This window comes from Ziziphus jujuba, chromosome 12, assembly GCF_031755915.1.
Source record: "Ziziphus jujuba cultivar Dongzao chromosome 12, ASM3175591v1".
NCBI classification, from domain to species: domain Eukaryota; kingdom Viridiplantae; phylum Streptophyta; class Magnoliopsida; order Rosales; family Rhamnaceae; genus Ziziphus; species Ziziphus jujuba.
Window position 1 is genome coordinate 2,633,152 of NC_083390.1, and position 22,321 is coordinate 2,655,472.

At 33.1% G+C, this 22,321-nt stretch overlaps 3 protein-coding genes across 3 annotated transcripts; 1 reads left to right on the forward strand and 2 right to left on the reverse strand.

The window, feature by feature from the left end:
* Nucleotides 1-3,783: 3,783 nt before the first annotated feature.
* On the reverse strand, nucleotides 3,784-5,353 carry LOC107428255 (uncharacterized). Its single transcript, XM_016038760.4, has one exon. The coding sequence runs from the start codon at nucleotides 5,111-5,113 to the stop codon at nucleotides 3,896-3,898; it is 1,218 nt and encodes a 405-aa protein (XP_015894246.1). The 5' UTR covers nucleotides 5,114-5,353; the 3' UTR covers nucleotides 3,784-3,895.
* A 4,130-nt stretch (nucleotides 5,354-9,483) lies between these two features.
* Nucleotides 9,484-12,719, forward strand: LOC107428266 (uncharacterized). The gene is made up of 8 exons (XM_025078293.3): nucleotides 9,484-9,915; nucleotides 10,170-10,250; nucleotides 10,358-10,417; nucleotides 10,922-10,965; nucleotides 11,351-11,393; nucleotides 11,506-11,577; nucleotides 11,664-11,765; nucleotides 11,847-12,719. The coding sequence occupies exons 1-8, from the start codon at nucleotides 9,535-9,537 to the stop codon at nucleotides 11,964-11,966; spliced, it is 903 nt and encodes a 300-aa protein (XP_024934061.3). The 5' UTR covers nucleotides 9,484-9,534; the 3' UTR covers nucleotides 11,967-12,719.
* On the reverse strand, nucleotides 12,458-18,702 carry LOC107428265 (choline/ethanolaminephosphotransferase 1). Its single transcript, XM_016038770.4, has 21 exons — nucleotides 18,570-18,702; nucleotides 18,162-18,267; nucleotides 17,415-17,642; nucleotides 17,101-17,110; nucleotides 16,941-16,991; nucleotides 16,675-16,752; nucleotides 16,240-16,315; nucleotides 16,133-16,155; nucleotides 15,942-16,042; nucleotides 15,645-15,739; nucleotides 15,433-15,501; nucleotides 15,206-15,275; nucleotides 14,524-14,587; nucleotides 14,396-14,436; nucleotides 14,198-14,282; nucleotides 13,781-13,843; nucleotides 13,597-13,655; nucleotides 13,438-13,490; nucleotides 13,034-13,106; nucleotides 12,811-12,852; nucleotides 12,458-12,718 (listed from the first exon to the last, which is right to left on the reverse strand). Exons 3-20 carry the CDS (start codon nucleotides 17,549-17,551, stop codon nucleotides 12,831-12,833), a joined length of 1,170 nt encoding a protein of 389 aa, XP_015894256.1. The 5' UTR covers nucleotides 17,552-17,642; nucleotides 18,162-18,267; nucleotides 18,570-18,702; the 3' UTR covers nucleotides 12,458-12,718; nucleotides 12,811-12,830.
* Nucleotides 18,703-22,321: the final 3,619 nt, after the last annotated feature.

Sequence of the window (22,321 nt, forward strand, 5' to 3'; positions counted from 1 at the left end):
GTTTGCCGTTTTTATGTGCTTCTAGACCTGACATTATGTTTTCTATGAGTTTGCTTTCTAGATTTATGCATGCTCCATCACATATGCATTATTTTGTAGCTAAAAGAGTGTTAAGGTACATTAGAAGCACCACAGACTATGGTGTTTGGTTTTCGAAGTAAGAAGAAGGCAAGTTGATGGGCTATGTTGATAGTGATTGGGCTGGCAGCATGGAGGATTCAAAAAGTACTTCAGGGTACTTATTTTCTCTTGGTTCAGGTCATTTTTCATGGAGCTCACAAAAACAAGGTTCAGTTGCTCAATCCAAAGCTAAAGCTGAATATATTGCTGCTGCAACTACTTCAAATCGAGCTTTATGGCTAAGGAAGTTGCTTGTTGATTTAAATGAGAAGCAAGAAGAAGCTACCATTATATATTGTGACAACAAGTCTACAATTTCCATTGCTGAAAATCTAGATCAACATAGAAAAACAAAGCATATTCCAGTCAAATATCATGCTGTGAAAGAAGCTGAAAGAAATGGTGAAGTGAAGCTGGTTCATTGCAGTTCTGAGGTCTAGCTTACTAATATTTTGACAAAAGCTTTGCCAAGAAACAGGTTTGAAACATTAAGAAATGATCTTAGTATTTCTAGCAAAAGTGCCAAGGAGGAGTATTAGTGTAATGTCACTTTTGTTGCTGTCATAAGTTGTTTTGTGATGATTAGTTACTGTACTTTCAGTTTTTAGTAAAAACATTGTTGTATTAGATAGCCAAAGTTTGGCTTGTCTTTTGACAATATGATTACTGCAGTAGTAGGTAAAAATTAGATGGTTTACTATTTCTAAAACTTGTATTTATATGTTATCTCCAAAAATAAATGAGTGTGTTCACCACACCAGTTTAAGCTTCTTTTTATTTTATTTTTGCTATGTTTTTTGTTCTAAAAATCCTACAAAGCATAGTACAGATAGGCAGCTTTCTAAGCTTTTCGATCTCACATAATCCAACATTTCAGGACATGGCTTCCTCATCTTGGATAACAAGAATTCCAGAGTTTGGACCTTCTAGAGGAGGCTTTGAAAATAAAGCTGGAGACTTTCTATACATAGAGAAAGGCCTTGTAACATACATATTTTTGACTCGAGATTTCAGCCTCTTCTCTATTCTTTTTCTTTTTTTTTTTTTTTCTTTTTTTTTCTCTTTTGGCACCCCAATTTTCTGGAGGAAAAACATGCCACTATTTTGTTAACAAAGTTGCCAGGTTTCAAACTGGTTTTGAAACTGGTTGCCACATGAAACCATTTTCAGAGGAGACCACAAAATTGATCTCATTCTTCTTGGCCAATAGAATTCAGCCATTTGGAAGACAGAGTGCACATCCGCTCGCAGAAGATAGATTACCAAACAGCATGACGTTTGAAAAGTCAAAGGGTAAATTTGATACTCCATTTATTTATACATATGATTGCAACTAGAGAACAAAATAAAAATGTTTTATATCTATGATTGGCTTTTGACTTCGCTCTAAGAAGATGTCAAACAAATAATTTTTGAATCTACCTTTCATTAATTTCAAAAAACAAAAAAAAAAAAAAAAAAACTTTAACTTTCATTTTTTTTATTTTTTTTTAAATTATAAAAGAAAGAAAGAAAGAAAGAATCTACTTTTTCTTTTAAATGCTTTGGAGTCTTCCAAGGGCTCCACATTCCGCGTTTTACATTTATGTCTTAAACTCATATCAGCTCCATTTATGAAAATTTAATTTCATATAATGCTCTAATGGAATAATAAATGTTACAATATATGGGATGAGAGTTCAGTTCTATTGTTTTTCTTTCTTTCTTTTTTTTTTTCCTCCTTTTTCTTTTTAATTACTCAACTATATTTAAAGTGGACCATATAACTATCCAAAACCTAAAAAAATGTATACATTAATTTTCTTGAAGGCCTAATGGAATTCATCATCATGATAAATTCTTAATGTGTTATAAATTCTTTTATTTTTCATTAAAAAAGAAAGGAAAGAAATTGATTTTAAAGATGCAAAAGATAACAACTTTATAAAGTAGGGTAGGTGAAACATTGAAGCTGGTTGAAATTTTGAAAACAAAGCAAAGTATACAAGCTAATAAGAGAGAACCGACAACCCACTAAAGATGTTAAAAACATGTTAAGAAACTTTTTCTGAAGTTGTCCAATTTTGGTTGCATAAAAAGAAATAGTTTCATCCCAAGTAGAAAAACTTTTACTGTCTAAACGGCGCAAAATTCTTTATTTAAACCAACAAAATTAGTATTTTTCAACGAATAAGGACAATCTATTTAGACCATAGACCCAAATGCTAATAGATAAGTAGATAAGGAATTTTAATTCAATCAAAGATGTCATATATATAAATGAAGATCACTGTTTATAATATAAGATCATAATTCAAAGTGAAAATAGGATAAGTTTTGATAAATAAACACTAATAAAAGAATGAATAAGTCAAAAATAGAGAGAAATTTGAGCATGTGTGATATTTGGGTGGAGCAATTGATCAAGGCAGCAGAGAAGAACATAGAAAAAGGGGTCAGTGTGTGCAGAGAAAGACAGAGAAGTGAGGCCAAAAAACAGAGCAGCAAATAGCAAAGATGATGACTTTGTCCCAAACTTGATAGATACGTATGCCAGTCTGCTTGCCTAACACGCATTGCACACCATTTCACAACACTCTACACAACAACAACAACAACGCAGTGAGCTTTTCTTTGTTTCTCTTCCTAACTTTGTTTTTTCTCTCCTGTCAATGCTTCCACTGCAACATCCTTATCATCTACATCTTTTCTTGGAAACTGATTTAAAGCCCAAAATTTTCAATTTCAATTTTGGGAGTTTTCAAAACATTTTTTTTTTTTTTTGTCTTTTTCTTTTTTCACTTGGTAAGTTCAATCTTAGTGGTTCACAGGTTATAAAAATCCAAGATGCGTGTAATATTTGACCATAATAAACACAATGTGGAATTTCTGGTTTCTGGGTTTGAATCTTTTGTCTAATGATTCATTTAGTCCCCATTGGCAATTGGTTCTACAATGGACATCCCAAACCCATTTCAATCATTTTTTTTCAAAAAGAAAATAGTACATTGATTAGGTTAAATTCGTGATCGTACAATTTTCATGAGAGAATATGACAATGTAAGGGTCAAGTTTCAATTGCTGAGCTCATGTTACAAAGGTTATTTTGACTCTGAGCTTCCATTTAACTCTTCCTTCTCGCTTTATAAACATGAAAGAATTTTTGGCTCCCTTCCTTCCCATTTGAGTTATTTGCAATTTAAGGTTGTCTTAATCATGATTAGGTCACTTTAAATGATGCTTTAATGATGTCTCAGATACATAATGATGCTTTATTAGATACATGTAAGATATCATAATCAAACTGCTTGGATTTCTCTCCGATCTCCATTTCTCAGGGCTAGAGAAGGAATCCAAACCCCCTCTGGGTGTTTAGTTCTCTCTCATGGCCCAGAAGACAATTTGAATAATATATATTCATACAAATTATATAATAATATAAATGCAGATCAGTTGCAGAACAGCAAAAGACATTCCTCATTTCACTTTGTTCTAGTATTTTTTTCTTTTTTTCTTTTTTTTTTTTTTTTTTTTGGGGGGGGGGGGGGGGGGGGGGGGGGGGGGGGGGTTGTAGAACTTTTTTGTAATAATGTTAATCAAACAAAATCCCAGTTAGTATGAGCTTTTTTTTTTTTTTTTTTTTCTTAAATGTACTTAATCACCATAAAATACACAAGGCAAGAGTGAGAAAGAGAGTAAAAGGGCAGTAACTCTGACTATATGACTACAAATTGCAAGATAGAAAAAAAACACAGATGACACTGTTGTAAGCTACTAAAAGATACAATCTTTTTTCTCAAGTTTTGAACATCAGGTCTTCATCCTTCTTCCCTGCAGTTGATCCCCAACTTGGATGATGCCTGAAAATCCATTTCCAACCTTTCATGCTTCTCCTTCCCTTTTTGATCCCTCTGTCATTCACTGTGATCCTACAAGAACCCCCATTACCAAAAATTTCATCCCCAACAAAACTCCCAAAAGGACCACCACCACCACCACCACCACCGCCACCTCCACATTCCTGTGCGACAAATTCACCACCTCTCATGCTTCCAAAAGCAGATTCTGAATGTGATAGAATACCCATTTTGGCAGCAGACAAGTCTGGCTTTGATTCAGCTGAGTAGTCAAGTTTCAAATCAATGAATCCTGATTCATCCATTCCATTGAAATCACTCTCTTTGAGTGAGAAAACCCTTCTATTTGTTCCACTGAATCCATTATCAACTTCCATGAGACCGATCTTCCTCACACCTTTGAAATCAGTGCCAAATTCGGAAACTGAAGCGTTCTCACCATCAAAACCACTCTTTCTTGGCTCTGCTTCGCTGAATCCACTTCTTCTTCCAGAATCTAAAACCATACATGCTGTGACACTAGAACTCCTTGCTCCAGAAATTGAACTCCTAGCACCAGAAACCATCAAATCCCCACCTTCCTCTGACCCAAACCACCCACCTCCCCTGAAACTGCAGAGAGACCTAGACCTGGACACACCCATATGATCAACAAGCCACATCTCATTTTTATCATCAAACCCACCAACACTTTTGTTCCCACTGTCTTTTTCCCTTTTCTTCCTGAACAACTTCCCAATTTTCCAAAACCCACTTCTTTTGATTTCAACACAGCTACTGCTGCTCCTCCTCAGCAACTGAACCTCATCAGCTTTGTTTTGCAACTTGGGTTTGGAATTGGAATTGGAATTTGACTGTGAAACCTGATCACTTCTCTCATTCTCAATCAGGAAAGAGACTCTACCAACACTTCCTACCTCTACAGTGCATGAATTCCTATTGGATGAGATCTCAGAACAAGAACAAGAAGATAAACGCTGCTCACCACAATCCGAGCAAACCAGCTTGACAAGACGATCTTTGAGACAATAAGCACATATCCCAACGGAAGAAGAAGAAGGGTGTTTCCTGCATGGCATATCAGATGAAGTAGAATAGTATTCCATGTCAATATTGTTGTATGCAGATTCCACAGCTGCTTTGCCTCTCTCTTTCATGGCTTCACTTCCTCTTTGGTATTTTTCGCAGCTTTCAATATTTTGAAAGTTGGGTTTAAAATGAATAAAGGGTGGGTGAAAGAAAAAGCTCTTAAAGCATGGAAAATTAAAAAAATGAAAAGAAAGCTCCTAGTGATGAGCTAGGAATGAAAGACCACCAAAAAAAAAAAAAAAATGTGGTGGGTTTTGAAGAATGAAATTTTTAGATGATAGGAGAGAGGGAAAGAGAGGAGTAGTAAAGATAGATTTGTTTGGAATTCAAGAATCATAAGGTACTAGGGGAGATTTAGACCCATTGAATTGATGGATACAGAGGCGTCAACTTTACGTTTGCTTTCCAGCAAACAGTTTGTAGGTGAGCAAAATAAAAAAAATAAAAAAAATAAAAAGAAGAAGGAGAAAAAAAAAAAAAGAGAGGGATGCTAGAAAGCACTACTTCCTGCAGGCATTATTGTGGTGGGAAGTGAATATTACAACCAAAAAAAGAAAAAAAAAATTGAGAAAAAATCGGTGTAAACAAAATAAGTCCCCCCACCCCTAAAATTCACTTTTTTTCCTTTTTTTTTTCCAATAATAATAATAATACTGCATGCATTTGTACCATCAATGAAAGCCACAGAGACCCACCACTCCAACAGTCCCCTACTACTACTGCTCACAAAGTTCCACTTCAATGGCTTCACAAACAGTTCATTAGAATCCCACTTCGACCCCCCTCTCACATTGTCACACTCTTCTAATCATCTGGTCTATATCCATCAATCTGTCATCTGTTTTTCTCAACTTTTTCCCTCCCTTTTTTTTCCTCAAACATTTTCACGGCCCATTATCTCTCTCCCTTGACTTTTTATTTCCTCATAAACCAAATCATGTATTTGAACAACTGTTTTCCAATTTCTACAGTCCAAACTTAATTGCTTTCATTTGCCATGTTATAACTGTAATTGTACAATTTACCAACCCCCCAAAAAAAAAAAAGCATTTTGCCATAAAAGAAAAAAAATTACATAGAATTATTTAAATTTTTATTTGCTTTGCTGTTATGTGTTTTCTCATTTATTTTGAATTTTTTTTTTTTTTTAACTGGGTAATGAAAGTTACCCATCAGAGTAGCATTCAGTAAAGCAAAGCATATTCATTTGTCCACTGTCTTTTTAACATTCTACCATCATTCATTGAGACACAATCTTATACAATGTCGTTTTCTTCTGGATCTTCAGCACGTGTCCCACCGACAAATCCATCTTTTTGTGTTTAAGCCTACATCAACGAGTACTAACACAACCAAGCCACCACCAATGACTAGGGGTGGGCTCGGTTCGGTTTTGTGATCTTTTTTAAACCGAACCGACCGGTTCGGTTTGGGTTGGGTACAAAACCGAACCGAACCGACCGTTACATTCAACCCAAACCGAACCGAACCGAATGAATATTTTTCGGTTTGGGTTGGGTTCACGGGTTGGGCTGGGTTGGGCTTTCTGATGGGCTTCGGCCCAAATTTTTTTATTTTTGGTTTAGGCCGGTTTGGGCCTTATGATGAGCTTCACTTTCAGCCCAATTTTTTGTATTTTTGGTTTGGGCCAGTTTGGACCTCATGCATATTTCATGACTAAACCTTCACCTTTGGATTATTATGGGTCGGTTCGGTTTGGATTGGGTAAATTTTCTACCCACCCGTAACCCGAACCAAAAACCACGGGTTCAATACATATGTAACCGAACCGACCCGTTTAACAGTTAAAAACCAACCCAAACCGACCCAAATAGTTCGGTTCGGGCGGGTTGGTCGGTTTGGGTCGGGTTTTGCCCAGCCCTACCAATGACCAATCTGGCTCTGTGACCCTTCTTTTTGAGACTTTGTGATGGGTATTGATGGCTGGGATGTGCTGTGGTGCAGCGCCAATCATGCACTTGAGAAGCGTAATAACTCCACAAACTCTCTCTCTCTCTCTCTCTCTCTTTGGTCATTGAATTTTTATTTATTTATTTATTCTTTTTGATAATGAATAGCCCATCAAACTCTCCAAGACTAAGGAGATGATATATAGTCTGCATGCGTGACACATTTTTTTGTACCACATCAGATGTGATCCTTTTTGTTGACGTGCCGTGGTGTGTATAAATTCTCGATTTCTGCTTGCTTCCTCCTACCATAATACAAATCTTGTGGGACCCTCTTTTTATATTTTTTCTTCTTTTGTGCATTGTTGTTGACCACCACATATCACATACCATGTTCAAATCAGATGCTGTTCCTTGACTCTATTGATTTTCACCATCTTAGCCTAGGTTTCAATTTGATGAAACACTCCAACAGTTCTTATATTATAACAAAGTTGTTGAACATGGTTTTTTGTTCTTCTTCTTTTTCTTTTTTTTTTTTTTTCTCACTGCAGATATACTTCATCAAAGCAATATAACTTTTTGCTTATAGCTTTTTTGTTATTTTGTTCTTCATATTTTGGACCATAAATTTCCAATCAATCATGGAGTTTTTTTTTTTATTTTTTATTTTCCCCAAATGAATGAATGCAAGTTCCAATTCCAAACTCCATTATAGAAGATTTAATGTTGGTTTTCCTATTATTGTTTCCCCAATAAGGTAATTAGCTGTTTAGAGACCAATGATTTGACAGGAAGATAAGTTTGGTACACATCCCTTTCTCATTGGTGCATAGACATATAATGAAAAAACCTTAGCAGCCTAAACAATGACTGTCACAGCTTCATCAAATTTTTTTTTTTAATCTTTATTTTTTTCCAGGGGGCTTGTTAATCAACTTCTGTATTAGGGTTTTGAAGAGACAAAAGAGACAAATTTCCCTTGAGTCCTAGTATTTGTCATGAGCAGTGAACTTTGAAATTCTTGTTAATTGGTAGATATTCATGTTCATATATATTATAAAGTTTCATAACTTTACCATTTTACACACTTTGACTGTCATTCTCGTAATCTAGATGGACACTTTTTATGTTGCTATATAAATCTTCCACAGTAGTGAATAGATACAATTATAGAATGACAAAAATATCGGTTAATAAAGCAGATTATGGTCAATCAAATTAACCTACTACATATTGAAATAAATAAGGCAGATTCCTTTTATGTGTCAACATTAGTGATGTAATTACAATTTCCATTTAATCAAATTGGATCCAATAAAAGAAAACTGAATTTTGAGTGGCCAAAAAAAAAAAAAAAAAAAGAGAGAGAGAATAAGCAAATGGTACAAGCACGTCTGGCTTGAGGTATAATAACAAGGTGGCACGCCCCACGCATGCAAAAAACTACATGCACCATGTGGGAGACACATAAACAATTGCTTAAGGAATGTTTGGGTTTTGATTTAATTAATAATTTGAGAATGGTTATAATCATGATGTTCCATTTTGGTCTGCGCTTCACTAATTATTTTGTTGTTTTGCAATTGATAAGTTCAAGATGTTGTTTCTGGGATCTTGAGGCTAAAAAAAAAAATCCATATCTATATATATATATATATCAATGTATATATATAGCTTTTGTTTTGAATGTTGTTCATCATTAATTATTACAAATTTTACATTCAGATCTATAAAACATATACGTTTGCTGTCTGACATGCACTTTCTTGGGACCCATCAAATGTCAAATGCCTTTTATGCCAACAACAAGGTTTTCAATGCATTTACTATGCCTCCATCATAATCCCTAATAATGCAAATTATTTGAGAGTTTTTCTTAATTCAACTCCAAAACAGCTGACCCACTCTAAGTTCCTCTTCCCACCCAAAGAATTCAGGAAAAAATTAAGATCTTGATTTTTGATATTTATATCTTTTTGTTCAAGAAAAATTTATTGTTCCATGGTCAATATATATATATATATATATATATAACCCTAATTATCTAAAGGAAGACTATATGTAATTGAAATGATATCTAAATCATTGAGTTTGTTCTTCTGATTTTTCTGAAATAGTTATCAAAAACTGATATTCTTTTACTTTTTTTTTTTCCTTTTTTAATTTATATAAAAGTAGAACTTAAATAAACAGTCCAAGAAAAAGACAACATTACTACTGTTAGTAATACTAATAGTTAAAACTCAATAACATACGATTTAAAGGTAAAGCTAAATAAATAATTATTTTATTAGGATGTAAAATATATATATATATATATATAAAAGTAGTAAAAAAAAAAAAAAGGAGATTTCTATAATTTCAAAATAAATAAAAAAGTTTTTTTCTTTTTCTTCTGATTAATGATCTTTTTGAGCATCAAATAGAAAAACAAAAGTGGCCCAAATTGATAAACAAGAACAAACAATGAGGCCCAATAGCTTGACAAGCCCAATCTAGAAATCCTCTCCCGCCCTAAGTTTCCGGCATCCACTTGTTTTTCTCAGACACTATTTTCTTCCGATTCTTTTTCCTCCATGATTTCTCTGAAAATTCACCAACCCAATATTTTTCTCTTCGTTTCCCAAACTACCCCTCTCCGCTCCTTTCTTTCTCATCCCAACTCTCCAGTTCCTCCAAGACCCAGATTTTCTCTCAAACCCAACCCTCTATGCTTTTCACCTTCTCAAATCCAATCCTCAATTTACTTCAAACCCCTCAAAGTCTCAGAACTTCAGCCATCAGTTCGTCCCAATGAAGAAGGAGAAGAAGAAGAAGACCTTCAAAACTCGCCTCAGCTCCAAGACTTGTCCCCAAACGGCGCCGTTTACCGGAAAACGCTGGCATTGGTCGAGTGCTCCATGTTCGCTGCCCTCACAGGCTTGGTTTATTTCTTGAGCAATTCTCTTGCAATTGAGGTTCGTTGAGGTGAAATGGAAACTGGGTTGTTTTCAAATTGTCAAATTTGTTTTAAAAAATTGAAGCTTTTTTTAACTTTCTTTTTGCCGTAGTATGTGGGTGTTTTTGAAGCTTTTTTTAACTTTCTTTAATAAACCAAAAAAATGGAATATTGGCTGTGGAAAAAAGAATAAGAACAATTTGGTTTCTTAGTTGCATGAGAAATTCTTGTCATTATTGTCTATGTAATTGATGTGTTTCTGATTTGGTGCAGAATTATTTTGGATGTTTTTTCTCACTGCCAATAGTGATATCCTCAATGAGATGGGGCATTGCAGCTGGAAGGAAAACTATGGTTTGATAACATCCATGAACCACCATGTTAGATATAGATATAGACATTCTTGAATGCTACACTAGATTTGTGTAACTTATTATGATATGATCATTTCATCTTGATAGGTTGCAACAACCGTGCTGTTACTCATCTTGTCTGGACCAGTAAAAGCCTTAACCTATTTGGTGAGCCTGCTTTCGAATTTATCAGTTTCTCTTCCTAGTGGACCCTATCCTATTCTTGTACATGGCTCTTTCCGTCAGTTTTGATGTAATTTTTTATTCTTCCTGTCGAGAACATGTTGTGCTTTTTAGTTCTTCAGAATGCTACTTCTCATAGATATGGTTTAGTTGCAATACAGCATCCTACTTGCTGAACGTCTTGAATCTTTTGGGTCAATAATTAATCTTTAATATGGATCTAATTTGGCCATTTTGCCTATTTTGACCGCGATTTGTGATTATATGAACTTTTTGGGATGCGTTAAAATTTTTCTCAAATGGAATCAGTGGATGCAAAAATTAAGTAGAGTTAGTTTGTTGACAAATAGGTTTAATGAAGTCTGTTTGAAGGGAAATTGGGAATACAGGGATTATAATCTGAATGCTTTGCTATTTTATACTTATTTGGATAGATGTCTAACCATAGCAGCTAATTGTTCACTTGCTTTGTTGATGACTTTTTGGCAGCTTAGGCATGGTATAGTTGGTTTCACAATGGGTGCTTTGTGGAGGTATGTTTTTCATGAATTTATATCCTTTTGTTGAAATAACTACATGTTATCTTCATGCACTTCTGGTTATGTCAAATTTATCCTTGAACATGTAATTGTAGCAATCATTTTTGAAACTTTTTTGTTTATCAAGTAAAATTGGTATAATGCTACTAGGAACAAGCTATTCAAATTAATTAGGCAGTGATTTTCTTGAGTGTGATGAAAGAGGAGAGCTTCCAAAACTGCTCCGTCAACTTCAATTATTTATTTGCATTTTTAAGTTCCTTCTATCTTTTCAGGGAAAGAAGCCGTCATTTTTCTCCATTGTTTTTAAAGATGTCAATGTGAGGCATAACTTTATTTCAATTTTCTTTTTAAATTTATTTTCTTGCAATATTCTCAGGATGGGAGCAGATTGGAGTCTCTCGATTTTCTTGTGCACAATTGTAACGTTTGCTATCTTCTGCCCCAATCTTTTTAAAAACCTTTTGAAGCAGTGGTTTATCTTATTATCTCCAAATTAGAGAACTCATTTGTGATGTAATTTTACATATGCAGGTTCGAGCATTGGGTGCTGTAGGATATGTCTTAATAACCTCATTCTTGATAAGAGAAAACATTCTTGCTTTGGTAATGATTATCTTTAATCTCTATGTTTGGTTGACCCAGTGCAAATAATCCAGTCACATAGTTTTTTCTAACTTTATTTCTTGCAGATCACCATAAACATACATGCTTCTCTTACATTCATGTTCACTGCAGCGGGAATATATACAATTCCGTCGATGGAGTTTATATACACCCTATTTGGGATCCTCGTATGTCTGATTTCCCAATCCTTCATTCTTTTCTCTACTTTATTTGTACCCATCTTCATACTTGTGTTTTCTGTTTAACAGGTTTTGCTAAACAGCGGATCCTTCATGTTCTTGCTGCACCTATTATACTCGGTGTTCCTTACCAGGCTTGGGATGAGGACTTCGTTGAGGTTGCCAAGATGGCTAGAGAAAGCAATATAACAGCAAGTTATCTAAAGATTTCCCACAGGTAGCATATAATTTCACCAGGGCTGGCCTTCACAATTGATTTACTGTTATAATTCCCCAAGACCAAACATAACTCCTGTCATGGACTATTCAAGTTAGTCCATTGTTGACCAGTCTATAGAAAGCTAGCAATGATGGCACCGCAATTCTTTCGATTGCATAGATATCTTGAAAATTACCTTTGTATATGTATACATTTTTATGCATTAAGATACCTCTATGTACGACAATAATGATTAAATAGGAACATGAGTTTTCCAAAGAAGTACTTAAAATCTCTTTTTAATATATTATTAATTTATTAATAAACACCCTTAGGTCTGCTAATTTGAGTGGGACATCTTTGTAATTGTATGGAGAAATTTTGGCTTTAGTGTTATCCGGCTGGTGAAAATCGAGTTCTTTAAAAATAATAATAATATTATTAATAATAAAAGTTATGAATTTTCGAAAATTCAAATCCCTGATTCCAATCTTAGACCAATTTAATTCAGTTCCCAAAATTTTCCAAAACTATGAAGACTCAATATGGAACATCCATTAACAACTAACAATATGGATAAATCAAAATCACCATAGCAAAAAATGGCCTATTCTTCTATTCTAAAAACAAATTACAACAAATAGATGATTAAATCGGGTCTCTCCGGTCACTACTTTCATCTTGTTATACAAAAATACATTAATCAAAAACCTCAGCAAAGATTGCGTCATTCTTCACTTGCCTGGATTAAAATGCAATTAAAGAAAAAATCAAAAAATAATATTACCCAAGAAAAAAGGAAAAACAAGTAAACTGTACATGGAAAAAACATACCAAAAAGAGAACAGCAGAAATCAAGCTTCTTTCCTAGTTATCCTGTCATTCATCGAACAAACAAAAAGTATTAGGAAATGGATAAATTTGAGAGAACTTCAGCAGAGGGATCCAGAAAAACAGTCAACTATTAATCAAAATGCTAATGGAAATGGCAATCTCAAAACATTGTTAATATTCTAGAAATACCAATCCTATAACAATGGTGCCACCCTATTCTCACCTGAAGCAGTAAATTCCCAAGGCTGATGTGATTTCATGAATGACTGATGTGGCAAAGTGCAAATAGAGTGAAACTGAGTTCACCAAAAGACAATTGTCAGTCAAACCATGATTAATCCCCAAAAAATAAAAAAAAAATAAAAAAAACAAAAAAAAATTGCTAAAAGTTAAAATGTTTCTTATATGACAATGAACTATACTTAATTAAATATATAAAGTAATTCCCAATAGTTGCAGCAGTAGCATATATAGGCCTATGAGTACTCTGTAAAGATTTAAGAAACATTTTCTTTTGTTTCCAAAAATATAGAGCTACAATATGAGATCGGTGACACTGCAAGCAGATGAAAGGCTTTGAAAATATGACAACTCCCACAATGAAACTATTTTAACAATTCGTCGTACCTGTGAATAAACAGTAACCAAAAAGAACCAATCTCTCATCAACTAAAGGAACTCTGCAACAAAAGCCAAAAGGTGAACAAAAGTGTGAGAGAACAGTAAAAAAAAAAAAAACCCACCAATAATAGACCAGACATGTCCAATAACAGAAACACAACATACCCATCATTCAGTGTAGCTGTGAGTGCGTTTGCAATAGCAAAAGGAAGGTACAGTAACGACTGCAAAAAGCAATGCTTGTTCAAGTTAGTAGTCTGGTCTAACATTCACACTAGCGATGTCATCCAATATATTAATCATGCAGAAAATTTAAACAATCGTTTTGGTATTGAAATGGCTACATTACCATGCACATCCCAGTTTTCAAGCCCTTTGGTTCATCACACAGGTGAGCTAGAATCATTCGTCCCTGCCAAAATACGCTTTCCTTCAGTAACAATGGAAATAATAGAGTTTCGTTTTCCAAAATTCAGGGGGCCCAGATATACAAACCAAATGAGCACGATGTGTTAAAAGGTAAATCCATAATTTTTCACTTAAACTTAGGTTGGAACTATATGTCAATCATCTGTCTTTTTCGAAAAGACAAACCAAGTAAAAATACAACTACAATTACTTGCTCACAACTACAAAACCCCTATCATGAAGTTAGAGCAGTTCAAATTGCATATATACCAGCAATAGAAACCACAGAAATTCAAATTGGATAAAAAAATAAAAAACTAAAGATGAATTTGGTCAGAAGCAAAAACAGATATCTTACCACAAGAAATCCAAAAGCAAGTCCAGTTCCCACAACAACTAAATGCGGATAGTTGCCCATAATATCAGATGGAGACAAATAATCCCTGGACATATATAATTATGCTGTGTAAGCAGTAGACAGAATAAATTTTCTCAAAAATAATAGACAAGCGTGAAAATGAAAAGCAAAATAAAAATAAAAATCGCAGAGACATACCAAGCAAGGACTCCTCCTAGAAGTACAACAAAAGGGTAAAGCTGACCAGAAATGTTAAGAACCCGTTATGTTTGTCATTTGATAAGCATCAAATATTAGAGATAAGTATACAATAAATGTACCATTACCATTGCCAATGCCAGAAGCATGTTTCCTTTTCTTGCCTGAACAACCTTATAAACATTGTACACACTGCACAGAAGCATGAGAAAATGTAAACTCTCACTGCCTTTAACACTTAATGGTTATGAAGTTTTGCAGAACGCATGAATCATTTGGAAGTCATGCTATGGATGTCAAGTCAAATTAAAGATAGAGAGGATGCTACACAATAATTCACTCTTACTCCAGTTGTTTACTAATAGATCTTTATGCTAATAACCAAAAAAGATATAAACGTTAAACAAATGAAAAAACTGCAAGCCAGTAGAATTGGAACTATTGGAATAAAATAATGTGATTCCATTGCTGCGCCCACAAGCAAAGAGTTTTCAAGATACAGTAATTAAGCAACACAATGAAAATAATTTGATAGCAGTGCAGTGTTACGATACCGTATTCACATCAAGAACAAGGTAACGATTTTTAATATATCAAAGTTCACGACAGAGGAACAAATTTCAGGTTTGGCTTTTCCTGTTCTTTCTAAGTAAGGTTCCAAGTGGGCCAGCCAAAATGAGGTTACATTGAGATAGAATCATCATCATTAAATATCCAGAGTTCAAAAGAACACAAAAGTAAAATGATGGACATGAGAAAGATGCCTCAAAAGTCAAAACTAGACAATTTTAGATACAGAGAACAACGTACTTGAATGCGACTGTTGGTATAACACCAAAAGTTATCATTAAAAATAACACAGCTCCATATGTTGGGAGTTCTGAAATTGCAAACAAAATGAAGTTAAAGTAGACAATGGTAACTCAACAGCAATGAGAAACTATATGCACATTCAAAAATAGCATAAAGATTCTATGTGAGCTGCTAATACGAAAAAGCATTTCTAGATCATGATCATCACTATAAGGCAATCTTACCGTTAAGAAATGGGACCCAACTTAGAAAAGGAATAGACTTCCCCAATTGGTTAGCCCACCACTCAGCACCTGGAAAATAAATAAACACAGCCCAAGATTGTACAGTAATAGAGAAAGCCAAAAAAAAAAAAAAAAAAAAAAAAAAATGATGTTAGATGCTATTCAAAAATAGAATTGTAAATGTACTAAAGCAAACCAAGACAAAAGCTTACCCACAAAAGCTGTGAAGAAATGGGCCACATATATCAGCATGAGACCTTCTGTTGGTCCATTTATAGCTGGTAGAATAAGGGTGTTGGTGAAGTAGCTGAATCAAAAAAGTTCAAATATAAACTCTGCTTACGGTTCAACAAAATAGAAATACAAGTTACATCTAATATAAATTATGATAACCCATGCCAAGAAAAGATGAGCATCAACAGTCTAATAAGAAGGTTTATCATAATTCTTATCCAATGAAAAGAAATTTACATTGCACAGCCTCAAAGGGTTCGAATTATTTAACTTACTGTTCCCATGTTGCACCATAAAATGTTACGGCTGAAATCACCCAGTACCAGAAAGTAGTTCTTCCACACATGGCAGTGCTCCCAAAAGCCATCGCTTCAAACTACAAAAAACCATAAATGAAGATAGATATAGCTTTCAGAGAAAGTAAGAAAAAACATGTATTCGTTTTCCCAGGTGCGAAGAAACATACAGCACATGTAAGTGCATCACATCCTGCAAAATATTGGAAAGCCCGGAATAAGTATACACTTAGAATACTAAAGAGACAAAGGGGAAATACATGATAACATCAAATACCATGATCAAAAAGTTCCCCCAATGGACTAGAAGAACTTGTTCGCCTTGCTTGCTTCCCATCAACAGCATCAAAGGTCTAGCATGCAATTTTTGAAAAGTCAAAAAGGAAGCTCACAGCAAAAGGACAATGACAACATAAAGAAAACAATCAGATGATAGAATCTGTGCATGCACAATACAACAAAGAATAAGGCAAAAGACGATATATTTAGCTATTCAAAAAAGTAGAAGGACAAAAAAAAAAAAAAAAAAAAAAAAAATTGGAAGAAGAAGAAGAACAAGAAGAGAGCGACAAAGATTATGAATGGTTATGTTAAAGTCATCAAGAATTCTTTCAGGGAAGACATGTACGCATGCTAAAAGGAAATCCAGCCAAAGAAATGAACATACAAGCAAGTGGGTATAACTAAACTGCTCAAATAAAGTTTTAAAAACCTGATACAAGAAAAGTAGCAATCCATGAGCAAAATGAACCCATCTTGGAGGAGCTGAATCCAACCGCGGTGAATATATCTGACCAGAAAATAAACAAGTAGTGAATCCACTGAAACCAGAGGAGAACTGAAAATAACACTCTTTCTTTGAACTCTAAATGCTGGAGCCTCCTAAATTCCTCACATAGTGAGTGATGCATCAAATAATACAGCATTATAAAAGAGAACATAAAATGCAAATTAAAAAACAAAAAAAATTCTACTTACATATCCAAGAAGGGCAGATATGACTAAAAACATGAATCCTGTTAGTGTTATCTGGCAACAAAGTACAGCACAATCTATCAGAAAATAGGCTATAAAAAAATTTGTAGGAGAAGTACAAAAAGACACAATGATATCTACTAGGAGAAGCAAAATTTCCTACCATGTTTGGACTGATGAAGACCCCGGAATCAAAAAACGTACATAGACCAAAGTAAAGGGAGGAGTTAGCACACATCAGTAGAAAAACATCAGAAAGAAAAATTCAAATTACACATATTAGTAACAAGAAGTTGTAAGGAATCGTAAAACCCCTGCTCTTAGTTTGGGAAATGAAATTACAAATTAACCAAATGTCTTCCACATGCCAGGATAATAACTCATTTGCAAAACAGAATAATCAAATAAGTAATGATCATGGAGAAACTCATAAAATCAAGGAAAAATGTTAAGATAGGAAAAAGACGAAGAACTCACGGCACCCAGAGGGGAAAGATTTTAACAAATCGGGTCCAAAAGGGTTGCAAGACATATTTGGCGAGATAAGAGTGATCCACACCACTATACTTGTATCTGTGCAGCGCAGCTACACCATGTGGTCCAATATATCCCATTTTCCTTTTTTTTTTTTTTTTTTTTTTTTTTTTTTCAAATTAGGCTTCAATTTTGGTTCCAAAGAAAACCCAGTTCACGTCCCACTATAACCTGTTAAAAAAATAGAAACTGAAATTAATTAGAAGCAACAAATACAAGCATTTGCAGGAACCCATCTAAGAATACATGGTCAAGAAGCAGGTACTCATCAAAACGGAATGAAAATATGGAACAAAAATTGCACGATTTAATTGGTTTAAGCATTTGACTAATGCCAAAAATGTCGAAAAAAACATGAAAGGCAATAACCCATTACATCAACAGAAAAAAGGAACAAACTTTTAAAACAGAAACTCAGAATATAACAATGAATCAAATACTTAATTATGAAAATACGAGGATTTAACAAATAAAACTACAAAAAAAGATTTCATTTTTAACAAAGATGGGCATGGATGGGATGTTTATAAATCACAAATGACATGGATCTAAACTCCAAAAACACAAATCCAGAAAGGAAAACGGAGCAGATCAGAAAAAAGCTAAGAAAGTAAAGATATAGAAGAAGAAGAAGAAAAATAAAGTGGAAAAGTTTAAAAAAAAGAAAATGAATAAAAGATGAACTTTTACCTCTATGAATCGGAGAGAGCAAGCGAGCGAGATGGGCTTTCTTCTTATGGAGGTGGCGAAAAATCGAAATAAAGGCTACAATGCCCAGTTTCTTTGGTCTCCCGCCCTAAAGCAGAGTGAGATTATATTCGTTAAAAAAAAAAAAAAAAACCAAAAAAAATAAATCTTTCTGATTCCCTTTCTTTATATTACTTTTTTAATCATTATAATTTTATTCTTAAATGAGAGATTATATATGAATTTTCATATGTAAAAACCTGAACCAAAAACAACTACAAAACAATAAAAATATCAGCAAATAACTGGAGTTTAATAATACTGCTAGCAATGAACAAATCCAATTTATTTTAATGAATTTTGGTAATAAAAGACTACGCGTTTTCACGCGATTTCTCCATATAAACTAACACGTAAAATGATTCAATGAATGAGCCCAAAAACGACACCGAATTGACGCTTCGTATTAGGGCTGTGAGGTCGGCTGTGTTTGTCAAGTTCAGTGCTCCACAAGTCCCACCTTTCTATGATAAAAGGAAAAAGATAGGAACAACAATGAAAATAATGAACGCTATCAATATTTTTATTATTTTGTTTATAAAGGAAAATGAAAGAGTAGATCAAACTATGGTTTTTGTAAATATTTGTTAATTAATAAGAATATAGGAAAAAAAAGTTTCACAAGAAAATTATAAAATAGTTAAAGTTTATCAAAGATATATATTAATCATATCAAAATGAAATGATTTGATAATTTTAATATGGTATTTATTTTCATTGATTACTAATTTATATCAAAAATTATGATTTTAAATTAAAAATAATCAAATTTAAATTTATTGATTTATTAAAATTTTATTTAAAAAAAATAAATCTAATCAAAATTTGATAATTAATTAATATAATTTTAATTTTTAATTTTTATATAATTTGAAAATTAAAAAAAGAACTTCTGGTATTAATCATAATAATAAAATTTAATTTGAATCTAATTATATATATATATATATAACATAGTTGAAACAAATTATATTTTATTTATAGTAAAATTTGATCTTCTAGATATTTGAAAATTATAACCCCTTTTCTTCGGGTAAGAATAAAGAACTATTAAATGTATATATAAATATATATTTTTATATAGATCTTGAGGTTCGTAAGAAATTACTTTATAGGAAAGTGACCGACTTTTGTCACAAAGTGTTTTTGCCCCATTGGACACCCAAAAACATAGGAAAAAGTCTTCCAAGAGCCTTGTATAGAAAGCCCTGCATTTTATCCTAAAAGAATAAAATCAAAAGTATATCTTGTTTGAACCGCAGAAGCATATTATTATATCCTCACCTTGATGTCTATTCAGTGCCAGTTTTGATTTTGTGTTTAATGGAAAAGGCCAAAAAAAAAATAAAAAAATAAAAAAGCATATAATAAACAATGATAAATTATAATTATTATAAAACTTGGAAAGAAACGAAGTGATTCTCAAGTTTCTTTTAAAAGGGTCATTTCTATTATTATTTTTCCAAGTAACTTTTTTGACTTGTTCTTGATCTCACTTTCTTATTGTCGCTTGTGAAATGAGTTTATCGTAAAACAAAGTAGAGAAATTTTGGTTTTTATATTGAATTCCCCATCAATGAAAATGTTTGAAGTTCGTTGTCGGTAAATTGGAAGCATCTGGTGAGTTTTCTCACACAAATCCAATGGCCACCAAGTCTAGACGTTTGGTGGCAATGAACCCAAATCCAAGCTTCGCTTTCGCTTGAAATTGCATTCTTTGACACGACATATTTGTAGAAGTGGGCTTCACCGTTTATATAAGCCCAGTCCACTACAAAGTCCAAGTGAGTTTGGTCTACTATATTGATACAGTTTATATGATCCGGTGGAGTTCTAATACAGTAGAAAGTTTACTATATACACCTATTCTTTCATTTTTTCCCTTTTATGGTTTCCTACTCATTTTCTTTTCATTGGTTTTTAATAGCAGGTGAAATCATAATCATTCTAAACTTTGTTGTTTACTTTGGGGTGTTATATTCTGAGTGCAGAATTGCTTGAAATAATGTACAAGATCCTTCTCAGGTCATGTTTAATCAGCATTTTCTTTGATAGATAAGGATCATACGATTGCAAATGCTCTCAAGTTTGTAAATTAATCAATAATAAGTTTCTCTTTTTTGTAATGTGTAAGTTTAACTATAAGATAGTTCATTCCCAAAACTATCAAATAGCTGACCACTTTTTTTCTTATTGAAACATGTGGAATTATATTGATAATTAGTCTATGATTCAAAAAACCAAAATCAGAAAAGGAAAGCTCATTTAAACCATATACATAGCATCTTTATGATAGTAGTGATTATACTAGAATACATGCAAATTAAAAGTTTATAAATCTATTGCTTTTTGCAATCTAATTATGTGAATTTTGAATTTACCCTATTTAACTTAACAATTGCAAAATTTTTGCACTCCAAGGTTAACAATTTGTGGATCATCATGAAACAAGTTTTTTGGTAAATCGTTCTGAAATATGCATGCCCGGATCTAATGCTGATGTGCCAGATGCTCAGGAACACCTTTGACAAAGCTGTGGTTGATTCCAAAACAATGTATTCTGTTTTATGAGTACCTAAAGTTCAAAAAGTATTTGGCCAAGTCATTAATATCACTATGCCAAGAGTTTGAGGTAGAGGATTCAATTATTGACTCCCAAAGGCACACAAAAAAGCTAGAAATCCGAGCAATACAAAGGGCACAGAAAAACCTGAAATTAGAATTTCTTAAACTTAAAAAGTATCAAAAAAACTCTCTCAAAACGAAAGGACATTATAGACTAAAATTTTACAAAAAGAAAAATGATATGAAATTTTTTTAAATGTATATACACGTGTGATTATGTCTGCATGACGTAACAAAGACGAATAAACAGTAGCCAAAAACAGTTGGAATACAGAACAATTATGCAGCAAAAGTAGTCCTTGTTTAATATTTGAAAGAGTATTTTGCAAAAGCACTTTGTAGTCAAAAGGAAGGGTTAATTAAAATGCCAATTACATGATATTTTTCTAATGAATGTGGCATTTTTTTTTTTTTAATATTACTTTGTGGTTTTTGTATATACCCTTTGTAGCCCATGATTTCTGGAGTCTTTGAACCTTTATTTAGGCATATTACTTTCTCTTGTAATCTTATTATTCGTTTTGGCTTTGATTGGAGGCAGCTGAAACCGGCCACTCAAACAATTGAGGAAACAAGGCCAAAACATGAACTTTAAAAGCCATATATGCCATGTATATATAAAAATAAATAAATCAATATCCTGAAGCTTTTATTCTCTCATCTCTCTGTGTTAATGAGCTTGTTTTTCCATGAATACACGTGGATGAGAATCAGCAAAGTGAAAGAAGCAGATCGAGACACATATATGTTGTGATTTCCGTGCTTGTGTTGCTTTTCTTGGTATCTGATCCAATGCATTTGCAGCTAGTTGTGTCTATTTGCTTAATATTAGTAGGCCGGTCGGCAAAGGAAATGACTTCATTCAAAGGTCGGCAAATAAAATTAAGCACTTCTTAGCTAGCCTACAATACATTATTCAAATTTGTCATTTTTTTTCAAAAGAATAATTTTTTTTTTTTTTTGGTAATTGAATAATTTTTTTTTTTTTGGGTGTGCATTGAATAGTCATTATCATATTGAAAATGGTTTATCTTCAAAGCATGTGCACACAAACATATATAGAATATGTATATGACATTTTTTACAGGCCTAATTTATATACTATATTTATGTGATTATATGCCTACATTACCCCAAAAAAAAAAAAAAATTGTGATCATATGCCTACAAAATATGTATACTATTCGTTTATATGCATGAAATTAAGATAATGCTTTTAAGGCTGCAACTGGATATAAAACATGTTTGAAATTTTGAATAACTCACAGTGAAATGAACTTTTTCTTTTTATAAGAATAGGGTCATTATATTGTGTTTTCCATTCCAAAAAGGTTACTTATATAATTTTCAGACATTATTTATAAATTAAATTTTATACACGGTTCAATATTGAAAGAGGGAATTATTTCAGAAACCTTTTTAATGGTAGCATCCCTACATTTTATAGCCTTGAAATTTGTTAAAAGGTACGTTTTAGC